The sequence below is a fragment of the Rhea americana genome, unplaced genomic scaffold (assembly GCF_003343005.1).
Source record: "Rhea americana isolate MKP2758 unplaced genomic scaffold, rheAme1 scaffold_85, whole genome shotgun sequence".
In the NCBI taxonomy this organism is placed as follows: Eukaryota; Metazoa; Chordata; class Aves; order Rheiformes; family Rheidae; genus Rhea; species Rhea americana.
Genome location: NW_028187034.1, coordinates 1,741,905 through 1,762,433, shown reverse-complemented (window position 1 = coordinate 1,762,433; position 20,529 = coordinate 1,741,905). Strand labels below are relative to the sequence as shown.

General features: G+C 52.3%; 2 protein-coding genes across 3 annotated transcripts in view; both read right to left on the bottom strand.

Annotated features, from left to right (window-relative positions):
- Positions 1-1,814: 1,814 nt before the first annotated feature.
- On the bottom strand, positions 1,815-12,628 carry LOC146585107 (extracellular serine/threonine protein kinase FAM20C-like). The gene is made up of 10 exons (XM_085323505.1): positions 11,443-12,628; positions 9,728-9,903; positions 9,548-9,626; positions 8,736-8,828; positions 8,126-8,241; positions 7,441-7,621; positions 7,015-7,124; positions 2,537-2,618; positions 2,300-2,359; positions 1,815-2,176 (listed from the first exon to the last, which is right to left on the bottom strand). The coding sequence occupies exons 1-10, from the start codon at positions 11,919-11,921 to the stop codon at positions 1,918-1,920; spliced, it is 1,635 nt and encodes a 544-aa protein (XP_085179631.1). The 5' UTR covers positions 11,922-12,628; the 3' UTR covers positions 1,815-1,917.
- Positions 12,629-16,998: 4,370 nt separating this feature from the next.
- DNAL4 (dynein axonemal light chain 4) overlaps positions 16,999-20,529 on the bottom strand; it is a 4,568-nt gene continuing 1,037 nt past the window's right edge. The window contains exons 2-4 of one of the 2 annotated variants that reach the window (XM_085323503.1): positions 20,298-20,520; positions 19,341-19,424; positions 16,999-18,123 (exon numbers count right to left, since the gene is read on the bottom strand). In XM_085323503.1, the coding sequence (XP_085179629.1) occupies positions 17,959-18,123; positions 19,341-19,424; positions 20,298-20,369 (321 nt within the window). In that variant the 5' untranslated portion in view covers positions 20,370-20,520 and the 3' untranslated portion in view covers positions 16,999-17,958. The remainder of the gene's footprint in view (positions 18,124-19,340; positions 19,425-20,297; positions 20,521-20,529) is intronic. The other variant, XM_085323504.1, reaches the window with a different exon arrangement.

Sequence of the window (20,529 nt, the reverse complement as noted above, 5' to 3'; positions counted from 1 at the left end):
CGAAGCTCGAAGCTCGAAGCTCGGCGCCGCTGGGGAGGGTTCCTGGCTCCGCAGGACGTTCGCGTTAAGCCCCTCGTGAGTGACACGCAGACTTAGCGTTACCTGCTTACGGCGCTGCCTCCTGGGCCGGCGGGTGAGGACGCCCTAGCTGATCTCTGACCCGTGTCCTTCCTCTGGCCGAACGTGTCCTCCGGGTACCGACGGCTTGACGACGATGATGGGAAACCTTACAGAAGGCAGYGTTCAAGCCTTATGAAACACTACGTACGGTCTGGCCGCTCTGGCAGCTTTTCTGTCCTGCRCTTCCTCCCTCAGTGAAGCTGATGGTGCCAGGAGATTGGTTTCTTGGGTTTATTATGGAGAGCAGACACCACGCCAGCCCCTCTGCCTGGCCATTACACCCAACCAGAACCCCATCACGGTGAACCAAAACTGAGCCACCGAGCCCTCGGCGGCTGTTAAGATTAGCATAGGCAGGAAGTGCAAACTGCCCGTCTCCTGGGGGTTGTCTCTGCTGTGAGGAGCTGGGCAAACAAGCTGCCTCTTGCAGCCTGGCTTTCCGGCCTTGCAGCTGCAGCTGCTGCTCGGGAGCTGCCGTGCATAATAGAGATGCTATAGCAGCTCCAGCCATCGTTTCCTCCTCCTCCTCCTCCTCTGGCTGGCTGGTGCCGGCAGCATCTGCAACGGCAGAGGCCACRAAGGCTCTTGCATGCCCCAAAGTCACAAACCGAACGGCCCCTTCCCCGTACGGGCTGACCAAACGGGAAGGATTTAAATTCCCGTAGTCTCCCAGGGCAGCGGTCTCCAGCGCTGCCGCCTAACCGCAGCAGTGGCGGGGCTGAAGGCACCCGGCCCTGCTGACGTAAACCTGCCRCAGATTAACTCCCCCTGGAAGGATTACGGGATAATCTAGGTGCTGAGCCGCGCGCAGGGCACTAAATATGGTGCAAGGCCCCGGGTAAATCTGCTCCCCTGCAAGAGCCGCCTCTGCAGGTGGGCAGGGAGAGGGTGACGTTTCCGGGAGCGGAGAGGGAAGGTGGGTGCCGGAGGAGAGCGGGGCCGGCGCAAAGCCACCGCGGCCAGTCCCTTGCCTCCCTCCGGGCCGGCCCTCCCAGCRAGCGCCCGCTCCTGCCGCCGTCCCCGCAGCACGTCGAAGCCGCGCTGCCTGCACGCAGCCCCTGGGTTGCCTGCCCTGCCCAAACCGCCCTGGTGACGCGGGGCACCGGGGACCAACCGGGGGGCCGCTGTCACCRTTCAGCTCAGCCAAACCGCTTGGAGCAATGGGAACCCCCCGGTGCTGACAGGGTGAGGGAAGGCTTTGGTGTTTCTAGCAAGGAAGAAAATGCAGAAAAGCCACCAAAGCGAGAGAAGTAGCTCCGATTCAAAGAAAGAGCCCCTGCTTTCCTTTTGGTGTCTCGGGACAGACCTGATTTGGGACCTGCCACCTGCCRAATATCCACATCAGGGGACCCTGGCTGGGATGGGGCAGGTCTCCGCTGGGTGCCRTGCAAAGAGGAGATGAAAGGCAGTCCTGCCCCAGAAGAGCTTACAAACTGCCCGAGTTAAACAACAGACAGAAGTGGTTTGTGCCGCGGACATATGGTGGAGAAAGGCAGAAAAATTTCTGCTYGTTCCTAAAGGGGGTTGGAGAGCTGAGATGACGTTCCCGAGCACACGAAGATGGACAGTGACTGGGAAAACAACCCCGGTGGGCAGGATCCGACGGATGCTTTTGCCATTAGGCCAGCCTTTTTATTTAAATTTTTATTTAAATTAATCTACTCCTCTCAGCTACCTGCTTTCCCAGTTGCAGCCCTCAGCCCTGGCCCGCGGGACGAGGTGCCAACATCGGTCCCCCCCCACGCCCGCGGCGCCAGCTTCGGCGGCCGAGGAGGCTCGGGGCGGCCGGCCGCCCCGTCACGCCGGCGTCCTCTTCCCAGGCCGCCGTGGCCGGGCCGCCTCGTCCACCAGCACGTCCCGCTCCCGGCCGGCCTTGGCCAGGCACTCGCCCACCGCCGCCAGCACCTTCCCGAGGCGCCGGTCGAGCGCCCGCAGGTGAGGCTCGGCGAGGACGGGCGCCAGGCGGTCGGAGGCCAGCGCCTCCCGCACCACGTCGCTGAGCCTGTACGGCTCCGTGGCCAGCAGCCGCAGGCGCAGGTAGGTCGACTTCTTTATGCTGGCAAAGCCGAGGAAAGGTGCCTCAGRCGGACGGAGGGGTGACCGGCGCTGAGGAGGGACCCCGGGCCTCCCCCGCTGGATCTCCGTCCCGCGGGAAGGGAGCGGCGAGGGAGCCGCTTACCTGCAGCACTGCTGGAGCGGGGCCAGGATGGACATTTCGTCGTGCGAGTGGGTGCCGAAGCTGCGGGAGAGAAACCAGCCCGCGGGCATCAGGGTCCTGCACGGGCCAGGCGGCATCGCCCCATGTGGCCCCGCAGCGACGTGCCCCAGCCCGTGCCGGGGGCTCTCCCCGGAGGCAGCCCCCCCTGCCCCAGCTTCCCCCTCGCCGTTGGGACTGCATGGGGCCCTTCTGCTTTACCCTCGGCCGTTGTCCAGGTGAAGCAGGAACGTGTCGTTCCCAAATTTCTCAAAGGTCTCATAGTGGTGCCGGTCCATGTTGCCTGCAGCAGGGAGAGAAGGTGGGGATGAGCAGAGGGGCGGGTGCACCGGGGAAGGCACGTAGGACCACCACCRCCCCGAGCTCTGGGAAGGGGCAGGCGCTGGAGCTCCCTGGGGCTCCCTGGGGGGATGGCCGCTCAGCACCGCACGCTCACYCTCCTGGGCAGAGCTCTGCCGGGTTTCTAGAGTGCCCACGTGCAATGGGCTGGGGGGGCTCAAAGCAGCTGCTCCAGCTGTGCCTGACCAAGGCAGCGGTGGGGAATGCCAGCTACACTAGCAGGAGTGCAGGTATGTCCCTGAACTCCGGTACAGGCATGCTGGTGCAGAGAGCAGCCTGCTGTCTCAGCCTGACCCTTGCAGGTCTCCTTCCTTTGCCAAAGCTTGGCATGGGAAGACACAGTTTCTCATATCTCTCAGGCTTGCTGCTTATTCACGGGTGACCTCATGGCCCCTCCCTCTGGGTTCAGCTCTGCAGCCCTTTTTTAGATGCGTGTCTCCTCCCATGTGCTGAGCACGGCCTCCTGTCCATCTCCAGTCCTACAAGTCCTCATCCAGCTGTGGGATCATCCACCTCCTTCCTTGGGGGTGAACCGTTCATCCCAACAGACTCCAACAGCACTGTTTCTTGGGATACAGAAAGATCACCCCTTCCTCCACAGATGCTCTTAGCCACGGGTTTGTGCCATCTAATGGAGTTGTCATCTCTACTGCATCAAACACCCGCAGCTCGGTTTATCACATCGACATCCCGCTGCTCAGCCAGAGGTCTTTGAAACATTAAAATGTTATTGAAGCAAGACCGATCTGGCTGGGAACATCCTCAGCTCTAAAACCGTCTGCCAGCAACCAGCTACCCAGAGCGACAAAACCATTAACCCGTTCAGCATCAGTGGGTTGTCTATTTTTGTAGAAGGCAGAGAAAATGTTGGTTTGATCACTCTGATCCCCCGCACGTGCTACACAGCTCTTTTCAGCATCATCTATGGGTCACTGCTAGGGCAGAGCAACTTCACCCACATACACAGAGCCTCTAAAAATATCTTCAGCYCTCCTCCTCCTACTCTAGCCCCAAAATCTGTCATCAGATGGCCAACCAGCACATGGAAGAAGGGAGGCCAAATACACCTCTAGTGAGAAAACCAGTGGGAGCAGCAGCAGGAGTAAGGACCAGGCGATGTTTTTGAGTCCCTGGGTGCATATAACGTGTGCTATGACGGTGGGTGCCAGCTGCATGCCCCCACTGCTCCTCAGTGGCACCAAAGCAAGCTGGATTTTTGGTACATTTTTTTCTCTATGCAAGAAAAATGTCTTTGCAAGTAACTGAGCCACATCAGTCAGTGACTGCACCTCTTCACATGCCTGATGGACATGCTCTACTCCAGTGAACATCTGCCATATAAACYCGCCCAAAGATAAGAAAATTAAGCTATCGTTAAGGTCCATTTTTCCTGATATAAAAATGATCACCCTAGAGCTTGCACCTGCTCAACAGTTCTGCAGACGAAATTGCTTTTTGTATGAATCTGGAAAAGCTGTGATTTACCAATAAATGAGATCAAGGGCCTGGAACTACCTAGTGAATGAGCCCGAAACAAGTCTGGTGATCGGACAGGGGTGAGCTCCAGTGCCTGTTCRCGCACAGAAATGTAACTCAGATCTGTGGACTGCTGAATGCTTTGTCATTTGCTTAATTGTCTCAAGGGTTATGGCGAGGCTAGAGAAGGGATGTAATGAAGACTTGGTAAGACCCTTTGATCCTGAGGCCCCCATAAGAAGTGGCCTCAAGACGTTTTCAAATAACAGTCTAATTAAAGCAAACGATGGCATTTAAAAATCTTATTCTGGAGAAAGGATATTTGACAGAATGGCTGCAGCTCTTAAGGGCTCTGTGGGAGAGGATTTGCATACCTGCTAGGAAAGTTTGCTTCCRATTCTGCTAGCCCCTGGAGAACCCAACGTAGGGAGAAAATACGAAGAGAGTTGTATATCTTGCACCTGGCTGACAGATTTACAGGGTGACAGCCCTTGCCTGAGTGACATCAAGAGAAGCAACATCTGATGAATTCTTGTTTAAGGCATGGACKAAAGGCAGCAGAAACCAACCCTGCTCATCTCTGGGACACTAGAATTACCTGTTGGGATCCTTTGCCAAGCAGGGCTGAAAACTGCCAGATACTGTCAGCCGTTAAGAAAAACAGTTGTGCATGGGAGGGAACTGCTAGCCAAGGGGACAGACACAAGAAACCTGGTTGCGGGTACTAAAGCAATGACCAGCCTTGTKGACGATCCAGTGGTCAATGTAGTGCTGCAGCTAAGTGAGGACCATTGGCTTGCTGGACATACCAACAGGTCTCCAAAATCCTTAGAGATCTTTAATCGGACAAAGGCCAGAGAGGGCATGGCTTTCCTGRCCTGCAGAGGGAGGGCCTAAAAGAYRAGACAAGGACRGTGAAAAGGGTAGATGCAAAAGAAAAGCAGTTGCTGGTGCAGGACACAAGCTGAGAGTTTTAAGTGCCGTGGCAGTGACCAAAGATTGCRTTCTGGCTCTTTGGGGAACAAATGCTGGGTACCTTCAGGGTATCTCCAAAGGGGCATGCCAAACATTGGTCTCTTTCAGAAACCTTGCCCCCGTTTCCTRCATTCTCCCTGGGAAAGCATGTTAYAGAGACATCCATCATATGCTGCAAAGCCCTTGTGAGCTGGAGAATCAACACTCAGCCATCTGCTTCAGGGAACAAACCTCAACTCCAGGACCAACGAGCTGCACAGGGAAGCAGGGGTAGCTTGTAGCAGGGCAATCAAGAGAGAAAAACATGTGCTGGGGACTCCCAAGGAGARTGAGATGGTGCAGTGCCCAGAAAAACACATTTACATGGTGCCATCTCCTCGAAGTGTACCCGAATGTTGAGGCTAGATAGGCTGTAAGCAACCCAGATTGCCATCTGCAATCYGCAATTGCCCAGACAGCAATCTGGGCAAAAATAGAGGCTGATGGGTGACATAATGAAAAGCAAAGGCAACAAAAGAGAGCTGAGGACACATTTAGGGTGCTCATTTGTTGGTCTAGGCTGCATGGGGGACTTGGAGCAGACACCTGAAGGCCTCCAGCCGTTCTCGCTGCAACAACCTTGGCAACCCAAAAGTCATTAAAGGACAATAGCCRTAAATGGAGCAGAAGTAATGCCGAAGGCACCAGCAGAAAATTGGCCACATTGCTTGCATCAGTGATGAAAGATAAGAAGGGAAACTCTCCAAGTTACATAACTGGGTGGAAAAGCTCAGAGTCAGCAGAGAGCGAATGAAAAGCAACGATGCCAGGTCGTGCAGACTCCTGCAGCACAGGGCACCGTGAATGGTGCGGAGGYAGCACGCTGGAGCAGCTCCAGAGCCAACTAGCAGGTTAAGAAACAGAAGAGATGAGCGATGAGAGTAGGAGGGAGAAAACTGTGTTCACTGGACCCCAAAAACCTCTGTCACGTGATGCTTCCTCTGACCCAACACCGTGAAGCTGCACAGTGCCTGCAGGAAGGATCAGCCCCAGCCTAGTGCTCTGGAGATGCCAGAGAGCTCAGGGAGCATCAGGACTAACAGAGGTTGGTCTCCCAAGGGTCTGTTTGTGGGAGCATGGCTTGAGGCACTTCCCATGCCTGCAATGTTTAATAGGGATCTCTYCAGCACAGATGAACAGGCACACCACAACATGGGGTTTGTCTGCTGGTTTCTGCCCTGGAGACCCGAGTGGGACAGACCTTTGCTCTTGTTTTTGCTAAAAAGAGCATAGCTCTGTGCAATACACAGATAYGCAATGGTTTGGCCAACAAGAGTGAACCTAAGAGAGATACAGAGCTACTGGAGCTAGTCCAGTGAAGGGCTATGAAGGTGGTTAAGGGATTGGAGTATCTCTCATRTAAGGAAAGCTGAGAGACCTGGAAGTGTTCARCTTGGAGAAGAGAAGACTGGGGAGTGTGTGTGKGGGATCTTATCAATGTGTAGAAGTATCTGAAGGGAGGGTATAAAGAGGATGGGKCCAGAATCTTCTCAGTGGTGCCCAGTGATAGGAAGAGAGGCAATGGGCACAAAGTGAAACACAGGAAATTCCACCTGAACATAAGAAAAACTTTTTTTACTGCGAGGATGACTAAGTACTGGAACAGGTTGCCTAGAGAGAGTTTGTGGATGTGGAGTCTCCATCCTTGGAGATATTCAAAAGCCATCTGGACAGGGTCATGGGCAATGTGCTCTAGGTGATCCTGCTTAAGCAAGGGAGTTGGACTAGATGATCTCTGGACTAGATGATCTGAGCCTTTTCGTCCCAGATCCTGAGCAAACCCCCAAGCACTGGCATGGCAAAGACAGCACTGAGGGCCAAGCCGGGGGAGGAGGAGCACCAGGACTCACCCATAAGGAAGTCAAGCACGGTCATGTCAATAAGGTCAAGAAGGCGATGACCTCTGTTGTATGGYGGTGTCTCTCTCACCTGAGCACAGTAGTTGGGGTTCAGCTCCCACCTGTGAGCAGAGGCCAAGACAGGGCAATGAGGACATGAGAGCAGCCACAGGGAGACCTGGGCTGCCCCCTCWTGCCCCAGATAAGGGCAGTGCTCCCCAGTACCCCTCTCCAGCACCCACCTCCCCCCAGGTGCAGGAGGAGCAGCCAGAGGTATTGCCTGGGGCTCCACAACCAGTATGTGTAACCTAACCAGCTTCCTCTCCCCTCACCCTGGAAGCTACTCTGCCCACCTTGCAGTACTCCTCTCTGGCCACCCYTGCCTGGTGGCTGTCCCCTCATCCACCCCAAGGGTGTTCCCGTTGTGGAGCCACTCACTCGGCTTTCTTGCTCTTATGGTAGGAGCGTCGCCAGGGGCTGCGCCAGGAGCGGCGTTTGGCCAGGGACTTGTCGGGTAGCAAGGCTGCCATGGAGCCCTCCAGCTGGTCGGGCTTGCCACACAAAGCATGCTCCGTGGAGCAGTAGTAGGAGCACTCACCGTAGAAGCAGACATTGCCAGCTGTGAGGAGAGGATGGGGGACAGGGAAGAGCAAAGGTGCCAAGCAGCTCTTTTGTGCCACCCCTCTTGGACATGCATGAGGAGATCGGATAGGAGGGGTGCAAGTCTGCTCTATTTGTGCAGGTAGATCAAGTAGGTGTTTTGGTGTAGGAATAGTGATGGCAAAGCGAGGATGCTATTTGCAYTGTGGCACCCAAAACCTCTGGCTAGGGAGAGAACTTGGAGCCACCAGGCCACATGCATCAGGTAAAGTAACCGGGAAAACAGCCTTGAGGAGAAGAGCACTGAGGTAGGGGACTTTGTAGGAGCTGGAGGACCTGGGCAGGTGACTGCCGCCAAGACACAGTTGCCAAGGGGACTGTTTGCCCAGATGCATGATAACCACAGAGAGCAAGTCGGCAACATCTGGCTCCAGATACGCTCCACATTAGCAGTTAATCATGGGTAGCATAGGGAAGGATGGGAGCAGGCGAGAAGTGTGCCCTGAGGGCATTCCCAGTTCACCTGGGGAGATAAAGAAAGTCTTGGCCAGTTTCTTGTCAGTTGTAATGTCGCGAATCTCCTGTGTAATATTCACCAAACGGCCAGAAACTGGTGGGATTCTCCGGAAATCCAGGATCCTTTGAGGAAGGAAAACCACACAAAGGACACACCAAATTGCAGAACTTGCTTAGAACAATCTCTTGAAGACTGAGTCTACTTTTCACACCAAGTTACTAAGAACACTGGGAAATACAGGTAACCCTCACAACTGACAATATGGCAAGAAAGAAGTGGGGTCCAGAGGGAATTTCTCTGGCACTTTGCTGTCATGGATGGCATAATTAGATGCGAAGGTGCGTCCTTCCCAGGGGTTGCAGACACTGGTGAGATTGCATTCACTGGAGAGAGGATGCTAGGCCCAGTTGTCCTGGGCCTGTTGGGGACCAGGTTTCCGACCAGATCTAGTACAGTCTCTCCTAAACTCCTGCGAATGTCAGCACAGCAGGAACGGCCAGACTTTACCTCATGAGGAAAAATGAGGCACGTTATGTTTCAGGTCAGGAGCAGGATAGAGTTGACCCCAGACTCATCCCCACATGAACGGGGCCTCACATTGCAGCTAGCGACCTACCTGTCCAGGTGAAAGGCTGCTATCTCCGCATTGTGCCGCTCAAAGTCTGAGAAGTAGAAGAAGTCAACGGGAGTCTCCTGGTCTCGTGTCTGCCTGAAAGGAGAGGGAAGATGAGTAGCAGTGGCCAAGGACTGGATCATCTCCTCCTCAGCCCAGATCTCTCAGCCTGCTCCGAGCYTGGTCTTGGCATCCAAACCAGCCCTGAGCTGTGTCACCAGTGATGTAGCCAGGCTCAATTTCTTCCAGATGTGCCCTGCTAGGTGGCATGGCCCCAACTACACAAGCTCAGTTTCTCTCCTGCTCCCCGTGCCTCATGGGCCACATGCCTTCACATCCTGAAGGCAGAGGCCACGGCAGGCTGCAGTCGGGTGACTCTTGCAGGGCAGCAAACAAACAAGACACCCCAGATGCGAAGGGAGGACCRGGAAGCCTAGGGACCTCGCAGCCCACAGCTCCACACATGCATTTCAGATGCCCTGTRGTTCCTCAGTGCACAGCCTGGCCCAGAGCAGGAAGGTGGTCCTCATGGACCATCTCCTTCTTTCCACCACTGGAGGTCACTACCCCCTCACAAGCGGCACCCAGCCTTCCTCAAACATTGCTAGGGAAGGAAAAATCTTGCTTGCTCCCATTTGGGGGACTCCAGCAAGGCAGACCACAAAGTAGTGGTAGCTCTCCTGCTCCCCCCTCTCTCTTTTTACTGCCCCTCACCAAATAACAGGACGTTGCAGGGGGTCATCCAGGGGAGAGGTACAGGGGTTGGGTGTGGGGGTTATCCCTGGTCCCACCATTCCTCRTTTGGCTCTACTCACTTCATGGGCTTGAAGAGGGCCTGCCCGTAGTTCGGGAATGTCATGATGAGTTTGAGCTGTGTCCCACCAGACTTCTGGACTGAAACAGGGGACACAGGGTCAGAGGGGAGAGGGAGGTGGATGGGTGGGCAGCATGGAGGGAAAGCAGAGCAGGGGGTGGCACAAGAAAGGAAGCAGTACCTGAGCTGACAATCTTCAGTGTGGCCAGGTCCTCAATGAGGGCAAGTGTCAGGGGGTCTTGGCGAGGATACAGCTCATAGCGGTTGATGCCAACATGGAATTTGAGCCAGGTAGGATAGGTGTCGTAGGCAGTCTTCCCTGTCGGAAGGACCATCTCGGCTTTACTGTTGCTGACCCTGCAGCCCAACAGCCACCACCACCCCCAACAACAACAACAGTGTTTAGTTGGGGCGGGACATGCTCAGCACCCTCAGGTCCTTCCTGGGCACCCAARGGCTACCTCAGCCCCCCTCCCACACACCGGAGGGCAAGGAAAGGGCTGAGGAAACCTAGCACCATCCCTTGACCATGGTCAAGGCCCTCCTGCTGTGATCCCTGGCTTCTCCAAGACAATTCTGGCGGCAGATGGTGTTTCAGGGCAGACCACACCAATGGCTGCGAGCCCTGCCAGCTGGCTGGAGAAGCCCTGCAGGACAAGGCTTGGGAACCACTRCCGAGGCTTCCCTTGCATCCACTGCAAGAAAGGCTTCAGGCTGCTCATTCTCCTCCCAGCCTCCTATTTATTTCCCTAGCAGGCAGCTAGTCTAGTTGTATTTCCCCAGGGGGTTAGCGCCCAGGATGGGAACAAACATTAGAAAACAGCATTAGAAAAGTASGGGGGGTCCTAGCCATTTCTCAGCACCAACCTGAGCTCTGACCCTCAACATCCAATTCACCTTTGATGGATTTTTCAAATACCAAGCACCTCTGGTTTCCCTGGGGCCTTGAGTTSAAGTTATTGCTATCTCCTTCCCTGGACCTCCTGCAAATTTGCATTTTCCTTGCATTCAGAGGGAGTTCTCRGAGGCTGCAACCCTCTATGCCAGTGCCCCACTGACATTGCAAACAAATAAGCCAGCCCAGGGCATGTGTAACTCAAACCACATCTCTCTCTCTCTCTCTCTCTCTCTCTCTCTGGGAGAATGCAAATTATGCCCTAATTTCAACAAAACAGACTCATCTCCCACAATTTACAGATGAGGTAGTCCTCATACAGAGCAAATGTCTGGAAAACAACTCTAATGCTTTTTAGTCTCTCTCATTTTTAGCGGCTCCCATGTTTTGAAGGTGCACTTTCCATAAGGAAGCTGCTACTCATCATCAATAATAACTATTTTAATGTCTTCCCTCCTTATTAGGAGTTAGTAGTACACTGATAAAAATAGGCACCCAGCAACAGTGAGATCACCACATGGCAAAGCCTAAAGAGGCCAGGAAGTGTCCTGTGAAATGCAGGACAGAAATGATCTTGTGATTAGAGGTAACCTACATTTTGGGGTTACATGAGATAGTTAGGAGAGAGGAATAAAACTGGTTAGAAATTTCCCATACAGAGAGGGACTAAATATAGCCTTTACGTTTGGGAAGGAAAGAGAGGAAGAGATGGCTTAAAGGATACCATACATAATATAACGTATAATTCAAGACTCTGCTTTGACTTTGTCTTGTACTACATGGACAAACAGGCTTCTCTGCAGCTTTCCAAGGTAGCAGCCTGGAATTTTGGGGCTAAAGTAGGAGGTACAAGAACAGATCAGTCAGCAATTAGGGCCAGCCCAGGGAGGGATGCTGAGCTATGCAAGTCAAGCTATGACTTGCTTGATTTCTGCCGTTCCCCCCCCCCAAATCCTATCGCATACCCCTAGAAGAATACAAGGRGTTGGCTGGCTCCTCACCATTCATCACTCCCACTGCTTCTCAGGCTGAACTTCTCCATGGGGTTGACGACAAACAGCTTGTCTCTGTCTGTGACCTCTGGAATTGGCACCTTATAAAGAGGATGCTCAAAGAGTGCAGCCAGTTTTGATCCCTTGGTCTCCCCTGGATTCCCATTTCCACGCTGGCGCTGGATCCCTCGGTCTCTGTCCTCTACTTGTGGCCCCACTCCCTGTGGATGGGAGCTTTTCTCCAAAGAGCCATTGCTGCCACTGAAATCYTGAAGGATTCGCAGGCTCAGCTTTTTGGGGCCGGCCACCAATGGGCTGCCTGCTGGGACACCCAAGGCTTTTGCTGCTTTTGGATCACAGCTGCAGGACCTGCGAGTGGAAGGGAGGGCCAAATCCATTGCCAGGTGCATCAGGAAGGCCAAGAGCAGGAGAAAGAAGAGGCCAATTTTAAACTTCCTTTGGAAAAGTGTCTGTAGCCGGCGCCGCATCCTTGCTCTCCTGAGACACCCAGCGATGGCCAGGCACCAATGTGTGGCTAGAAGAGAGCCGGTGCACGCGCAGCCTCGTCTCTCCTCCAAGCAAACAGAGAAAAGAAGTGTCCTGGATTTAGACCATAGTAGCAAAACCCGACTGATGCAAAAGGGCTGGCAGGCAGAATTACAGGAAGAAAAAATCTGTCTCCACGGTGCCTTTTGGAGTGACACCACTGGGCCAGCAGCAGGACAGGGAGAGGACAGGAGGCTGCCGCAGGGTTTATCGGCGCTGATAAGGGATGAGCTGGCGGTGCCAAGGTTAGAGTGAACGGGGCAAGTTCCAAATTGATAGCAGCAAGTGGCTCAGTGACAGGAATAGCCAGAGGTAACCTGTGCGCTGGAAACCCTCCGGGACCCCTGCAGTGCCCCATCCTTCTGTGCACTCACYGAGATAGGTCCACAGCATGTTTCTGGACATAAAGGCCCCAAAGCAGTTCTGCCCCACTCTGCAGCATACACCCTGCCCAGCACTACGTAGCCCCGTGCAAACACCGTTTCGGCCTCCTCCTCGAACTCCTCTGCACTACTCCCCGTCCCCAACGCTTCAGCAAGGTTCCACCGTGTTTCTCTCTGCTCGATTGTAACCCAGGAGAGACTTTTGCTCCCACTACCCAGCCAGGCTGATGTTGCCATCGCCTCCAGCTACACAAGGTCGCTTGTACAYAGCCCTCTTTCAAACGCCACTCAGACTGCATAAACGAACAGGGCTTGAGGACTGACATTGTTAGGAGGGAAAAGCCAGGTTGGCAGCTGCCAACTGGGATGAGGTGCGTGAGCTGGGCTGCTCTAAGACCTCTGAAGTGGATGAGGGAAGCCTGGCAGGCAGGAGCAGGGAGGATGCTGGGCTGCCTTGGGGATGCTGGAGGTCAGCATGGAGGTGCAGCAGCTGAGCTGGGAATGGGACCTGATGCTGGAGACATCAAGGCAGTACTGCAGAGCTGGACATGGGGGGCGGGAAAGCTGCCCTGAAGCATTTACCCCATACCTGCCACTCAAGCCGCTTCATTGCTACCRAGATTTCCACTGTAAGAAGCGGGACAAGCACGAATCGGGAGCAGGAAAGCAAATGGAGCCATACGTATGCCTTAAATAGGATTGCTGGAAAGGACTGGCAGCTTTCAGAAGGGACTGTTGGCTCATATTTACTAGAAAATCACCTTTCCAGTGAGATACAGGGATATGGAGAGCTGGGTTGCCCAGGCAAACATAGTAGGCAACTAGGAAAAGAGGGAGCTTCAGATTTGCTATGGGATAAGGAAGGGTAGGACCACGGGGTCAGTGCAACAAGCCCTGGACTCAGACAAACCTGGGAACCTTGGATACAGAGTTGGGAGTAACGTTTCTCTCTTTTCCATTTCTCCAGTAGCAGAGGCTGCAGGAGGAATGTGAAATCCTGCCTGTCAGGCAATCCGTGCCGTGCATCGGAAGACAAGCGAGGGAGGAGTGGGAGGACTGGCCAGCAGGAGGGGGGCACGCTGGAGACCCCCTCCTCCGTCGCCGGTCCTGCGGCACGCTCCTGCTGGCGTCGCCCTCTCCCTGCGCGCTCCGGGACGTGCTGGGCCCCCTCCCACGCGTGCGCGCCGGGCAGGCACGGCGAGAACGCCGCGTTCCCCGCTTGCCGTGTCCCACGGTGCGACAGTTGCCTGGTAACCGCCTCCGGCTGACACTATCGGCCGCCCCAGATTCAGCCAACGCCGTTATTTCCTTCCTCTCACGTTGCGCTAACAACGTGGCTGATAGTAACCAAACCTGTCCGTCCCCCGTCTCATCTGAGGGTAGACGCATCCCTCCCCGGCTGCAGGCGGTGCTCGGAGGAGGAGAGCTTTCCAGCTCGGCAGGCGATCTCGCAGCCCCGCAGACGGAGCCGGGTGGAAGGGAGCAGATGGCTTCCACAGGGAAGGGAACACAGTGTCTTCCACGGGGAGGCTTGCTGGATTCAATCCGGATGTACTTTTTGGAAAGACGGTGCCTTGGAGGGGTTGTGGCTGGAACGCAGAACGGTTAGGTCATTGCTCAGCGAAAACATGGGCTAACCGCTTGCATCGAAGGAGCTGGGCTCAGCTCTGGGAGTAGGGCCACAGATTTCTTTATTCMGGAGCCAGCTTGGGGACAGGGAGGGGGAGATGGAGACCTCCCTCCTTCCAAACCCTCAGAACTGGCTCCAGAGTGGGCTTGGGGGAGAAAGAGGGAATAGAAAGTTCTCTCCCATGTCCTAGAGCCTGCTGGGACAGGTCTGTGAGGGACTCCTCCTTGCCCCAGGGGTGCTGTGTGCATGGGGACTCCACCCTAGAGAACCCTAGACTTATCTCCACTGCATGAGTTGAAGCCACCCTTCTGACCAGGAGTCCGATCCCCATGCGTAATCCTTGCCCCAGCACAGATTTAGCATCACACTGGAAAGCAGAGGAAGAGGGAATAGGTGAGGTGCTTGCCACCCATAGCACTTCAGTGCCAGCATTAAATATTAACCATGAGATTTTTCAGTGAGTCAGATACGGGCCTGCAGCGACAGGAAGGAGATGGAGAGCTTCAAAGCCAGCCCTGACTGCCTGACAGCACGGCAGTGTGCCTTGTTGCCAAGACACCATCGCAGAGAAGCGGCTGAATTTTCCCCTCCACCTATCTCCCCCCTGCTTCCTCTGCCTTTCTAGCTCCTTCCCCCTGTTTCACGGGAGGTTTGAGTCACCTTTGGGATGTAGGAGGAGCCGTACTTCTAAGGACATTTCCATTGCTAGCCCAGAATCACGACTCCCTGCCACAGAATCTGATAACGATGCTGCCCGTCGCCCCTCAGCAGGGGAATAAGTCATTACTAGGCACAGCCCTCTGAGCTGGTACCGCGGCGCTCCAGTTTTCTGGGTCGGACGGAGAGGAAGGGTAATTGTAGCTGGCACCAATGCATCACCCTACAATTTTCCTCTCCTTTTCTACATCTGACTAGTCTGGTGCTTTGATGAGTAACAGCAGCAATATGCAAGTGGCAAAAAATAATAAGGAAAAAATAAAAAGCAGGACATCTGTTACCAACTCCCCTAGCTTTTTGCTGAAAACATGTAAGGTGAAAACCTGCAGCAAGCTGTGAGAAAAACTGCACTTTTAACTGTTTCACAGTCAAAAGCAAACAGGCCCCACAGGCCCCAAAGCATTAGCTGCAGAGGGGATACTTGCAGGAGAGCAYGGCAAGCCGCGAGATCGTCTCTGATCTGTGTCCCGTATTGCACTGTGAACTGCAGACGTGCCTTGAAGTTTACAAGTTCCGCAATGAAAGAGGGTTGAAAGTCGCTTTCTGCCACATGGAGGCCAGCGCAGCATGCTTCAACTCGCAAAGGGCAGTACCGCTGACCTGAGTGAGTACTCGCCTGACAGTAGGGGGCCTGGAGTTACACGGCTCGATTTTGGGAAGCTTGAGGTTTGTACTTGTACTCTGTAGCACAAATGACAGGACGTGACARGCACACAAACCAGCTAAGATGGGTCAGCTCTTCTGCGGTAACTGTTTGTGGGAAAGCTATTGCCCTTGGAAACAGAAATAGCCTACRGTGCCTCTGTGAACCCCCTTACCTTTGAGGAGGTACAGTGGAACAGCTGTCTTGCTGCAAATTCACACCTAGCTCGCCTCAATTTGTTTGCACGTGTGTACTTTGAGAAAGTTGAGAACCAGCCAACACTTGCCCATTGCAGATGCAGGTCATGGAGACATTAGTTTTGCTCAGCTGGCGGCCAAACAGATAACAGGCTGGCAGTGGGGCCAAAAGATTGCATGTTGAGGTAGGCAGCTCCCCCTCTCTATGATCATCTRCAGGTCAGCACGACCCCGCAGAGATGACTGTGACCTGAATGTCTGTGCATATGCACACAGCAGTTAGTTATTCATTAGTGTGAAAGAAGCGTGATTAAACAGGCTATGGAATTGCTGAAGATCATCATCACACTCCTCCAGTGCAGGCATCTCAAAGACTGCTTCTACCTTACACTCTGGACCKAAGAGTAAAAAATATAGAGGAGGCGGCAAGTCTTAGAACAGAAAACAGGCTTCTCCCCCTGCAAGCTGCAGAAAGTGTTAGTCAACAGTGCTACCTTCATTTTAAAGGCAGTCAGTAGGAGCGAGACAACGAAGTAATCAAGAACTGCAGGGAATAAAAATAAAAAATAATAATAATAAAAAAGAGCTCACAGAATTTGGACTCTTCTACAACACATAATGAAGTTGGCACCATGGTCCATTGCACAGGGCAGATATCCTGGYTCCAGGTACATTACGATACCAGTTAGTGTGCCCTCCCTGCCTTGCAAATCCCTTTCCATCCAATCARCAAGGAATTACGTGAGAGGATACAGGACCCAGCCAGCACAGATGGCCCAAATTTGAAATAATTTCTAGTCATCTTCATATTATTCAATTCCTGGCTTACAGAAGAGCCCCTGACATGCTGATTGCTTTCCAAAGAATGAAGAAAGGACATCTCTAGCACCACATTGAGGTTGGGAGAAAGAACAAAAAGAATTGTAAACCCCTCACCCCTCTACTAGTTTGATCGGCTGCAGGTGGTAATACAGAAGCAATCCTCAGGAACTGAACTATGGACAAGTGCGGGACTTCCCATAAAACATGAATGGTATTGCTTGGTGGCATTCTCAGAAGAGAGTCTGAAAAAAGAAAATATCAAAGAAGGCGCAAATGCCAGACCCTAAATGGCAGATGAGGCACACTGACCGGACAGAGCACACAGGTACCCTGCCTTGCCGCTGCTCAGACAGGTGTGTGGACAGAGGACTTCGGTCAGCAGCACTGTTGACGTGGCAACCATCCTAGGCATCATGGCTTGCACTGATGAAAGGAACTGCACAGGGAAGATGAAAATAATCCTGTATCCCAGAGCTGCCTAGGAAGTAGCATGTGGGGTGAGAGCTTGTCACTGGCCTTTGCCTGAGCTACTGCCACTGCTTACTTATTCCAATGTTTCCTGAATGAATTACTTTTTCTGTGTGTCCCCCACTTCATTACATTTTAGAATATGACAAACACGAAAAGGACATTTTACTGTTTTTTTTATTGTAAAAACACAGTTTCCCAGATTTATATAAATATGCCATATACGTAAAATACAATTACGTTCACTCCATCCTCCAACACTGACAGCTTTAAAAAAAATGAAACAGGCTAAAGGAATGCAAGTCCAAAAAGACATTAAGTCTCTGATGACCAAGTGATATCTCGCATGACACCCCCAAAAACTGACAGAGAAGCAATCAAGCCTTATGAAGAGTTCTCACCCACTCCCCAGACATCATCAACTGCCTGTGTTTTAATGCTATCTCAGTGTGCAGTGGGTGAGAAAAGAGGGGGTAGTTTGCATAGCAACCTCCTACACCCAGGCAGCTCAGCTGTTGCACCTTCCCAAAGCAAGCAGGGAGCGGGGTATGCTAAGTCTGCTTTTCTGTAGCTAACACCTCCATGGATAACCCAAAGGGAGATCCTTGACACAACCAGTTCTCTACGGTCATCTTAGGGAGGAAGAAAATGCTGTTAACATTGGAATTCAGAGGAGAGACAGTCATTGGTCAGAGCCATTCCATGCAGTAGTAGGGAAGGCAGAGAAGAGAGAACACAACGTGGAACAAGTGGGAGGAAAAACAGAGGGCTAGATAGCACCTTTTCTCTTTTACCTCCCCCTCTTAGTGCTGCTATATGGCTGCATAGTGTCTCATGAGTTACCTATTTACCACCTCCTTCCTGCTTAGATTCAACTGCCAAGAAAAGAGCCACAACCAGATGAGATATTCCCTGGACAAGGACTGGATAACTTGGTGCACACACACACGCACACACCCACCCCAACAATATGTATCCCATGGAATTGGTACATCAGTATGAAAAAAAARATCTCAAAGTTTTACTATGAAAAATAAAGCCCCACCTCCAGATTGTACAAAACCTGTGAAGAGAAGGAAGAATCTCATGTATGCAGTAAGTCTGGGACCCAGCCAGATGTCATGAGCACTTCCAGACACACACAGCCAGGCTGCCGCCAAAGAACATGTAGAGCAGATTCTTCACCTCGTGAGTGATCTCAAAGCCAAAACCTTCCCCAATCACCACATGCCAGGAGGACCCAAATTTCTTGTCCATCATCTCTTTGATCATCTTGGCAGCACTCTGAAGAATAATAAGGAGAGTGTAGGATGAGGCAGAGCAAGCAGTTTGCTTTTATGCAAAAATCCCCCAACTCTTCTCCCTTTAATGGACTACTCAAGCCATAKGCAGCAGGTATGGCAGCTGCACTGCAGGAACTGGAAGCTCCCTCGAGCTATGCTGAAGGGTAAAACAGGTTATTGTGTTTTCTACAGCCTCCAACACAGCAAGCAAGAGAAATTAAAGATCTAGATCTAGTAATCACTTGTCTTCTCATTCCCACCAATCTGAAGCAAGAGCTCTCTCTTTGATGATGATGGAGTTATGCTAGGTGCAGCAAGTGTGAGAGGAGATTCAGGTCACTAAGCTGCAGCTATTTTTACAGGAGCCTTTTTTTTCTCTCCCCAAGCTAGTTACCCAAACACTGAAACTAGGCTGGCTTTTAAAAGGCCTGCTTCTCCCAAATYGTGCCCTGAGTGAGCTAGAAAAGGAAAGATTTTGCAGTGACATATGGTGTCTCAGCCATGAYGGGACAGAGGAATAAAGAAAAATTTTATAGCTTTGCCTTATTCCACCACAAAACTTTGCTGGCAATAAGTAGGCTGCGCGTTGCCCAAAGGGCAAGGTGTGTGCTCTTTTATCTTTAGCTCTCAAAGCTACATGTAATCTTTCAAAATGCTGTAACTTCTGTACCACCCCCCTGTTTACATATTCTCAGCAACTTCGTTCAATAGGCTGAAAGTTGAGAGGGAAGACTTAACAGATCATACGTAATGGTTCAAAGGCTTTAATTTGCTCACCCACAAAATAAGAGTTTCTTCCTCACTCTGGTGAAGATGGCTCTGCTGAACACTGAAGAACAGACCCACGCTTTGGAAAGGGCCCCTCTTCCCACAGTTCTGCACCAAGCCCTCAGGACAGAGGGCACTTTAGAAACTGCAGAAGCATGTTATARGTCAGGCAGGATCAGAACGGAGGTGAGAGAGCATTGCTGAGTGACTAACCTCCACTCCTCACGCTAAAGTAACATCCTATTACAGATCTTGCTGACAAAGGGAACCAAATGTGAGACTCTAGCCAGGCTGTCTTTGCTTTTTTCTGCTCTGCCTAGTGCAGAAACAGAGCAATAGAATGACAGTGTCTGATTCCATCCTGCCCTACACCCTAGCTCTGCTCCTGAAGATTCTCCAAGCCAGTACTGCAGGGTCTGAAGGCCAGCTGAATTGGGATTTGGCTAGTACCTCGTTGTTGGTGGCATATTTCTCACATGCTGTGACGCATAGCTCCATGGCTTCCACACGCATCTCCTCTGGCATGTCCGTGTGCTGGAAAGAGCAAACAAGCAAAAGTAACTAAGCAAAAATAAAAGCTAGACACAAGACAGAAGAGCAGGTAGCCCTTAMATCACCCACATTACAGCTGGGCACTCTGGGGGATGAGCAAAAGGAAACTAGCCTAYGTGACTTCTTATGTCAGCTTCAGAGGGGAGAGCATCACTAGTGACACGGGCTTGTCCGTACACCAAGCATCTCCACGGTTTCGGAGTGATAAATATGAAAAAGACTTATTACCTCATAATTTATCCATTCTTTCCTTTGTCCCAGCTGAACTGTTCTCTACCTAACATCAAGACTAGCATTAAGTAAGCGCAGCTTAAAGGAAGAGATAAACACATTGGTTAGTTTTTCATTATAAGATGAAGGGAACGAATGTTAATACTACCCCACCTACCCCAACATATGCATTGTCTTTAATTATTATCATAAGCATAACAAAGAAGTCTACATTAYGTAGCCTTTTCCTCCTCTTCTGCTATCTGACGGGCCAGCAAAATCTTTTACCCCAGCTCCACTAGAAAAACAAGCTGCACATAGTATCCTGAACACAGGAGAGAGCTCCAAAGGCAGCATGTTCAGCCCAGAAGGAGATGGATCACAGAAGAGCTACTTTGCCCTAGGCTTCCTCTAGCTGACAGAAGGAACAGTTGTGCTAATAAATTTACTTGGCAGAAGTCAAGGACAGGGAGAAAGCAGTGTGATGACTGAGATCCTTACATATGACTATCAGTACATGCCACATGCTTACATTCTCAAAGCAGCTTGGCAGTGGGAGACATTGTAGTCTGGAAGGTTGGTAGGAAGGAAACAGAATTTCATATCTGTATTGTAACACTGGTAGCAACCTATCTCTCTTCTTACCCTGATCAGTGGAAAGCTGTGAAGTCTTTTATAATCAGCTTCCTCCTTTTTCCCCTCCCCGGTGTCTGCCATGGTCCTTCCACAATGACCCCGGGAAGGGGTGGAGAGCCTGCCTGGGGCTCACCAAAGTGCTGCAGGGCAGGTATCRAAGAGACACAGAACCCTGAGGACACAGGCAGAACAGCTTCAGAGGAGCAAAAACTTCTTGGCCCGGAGTGCACTGCTAAAAAAA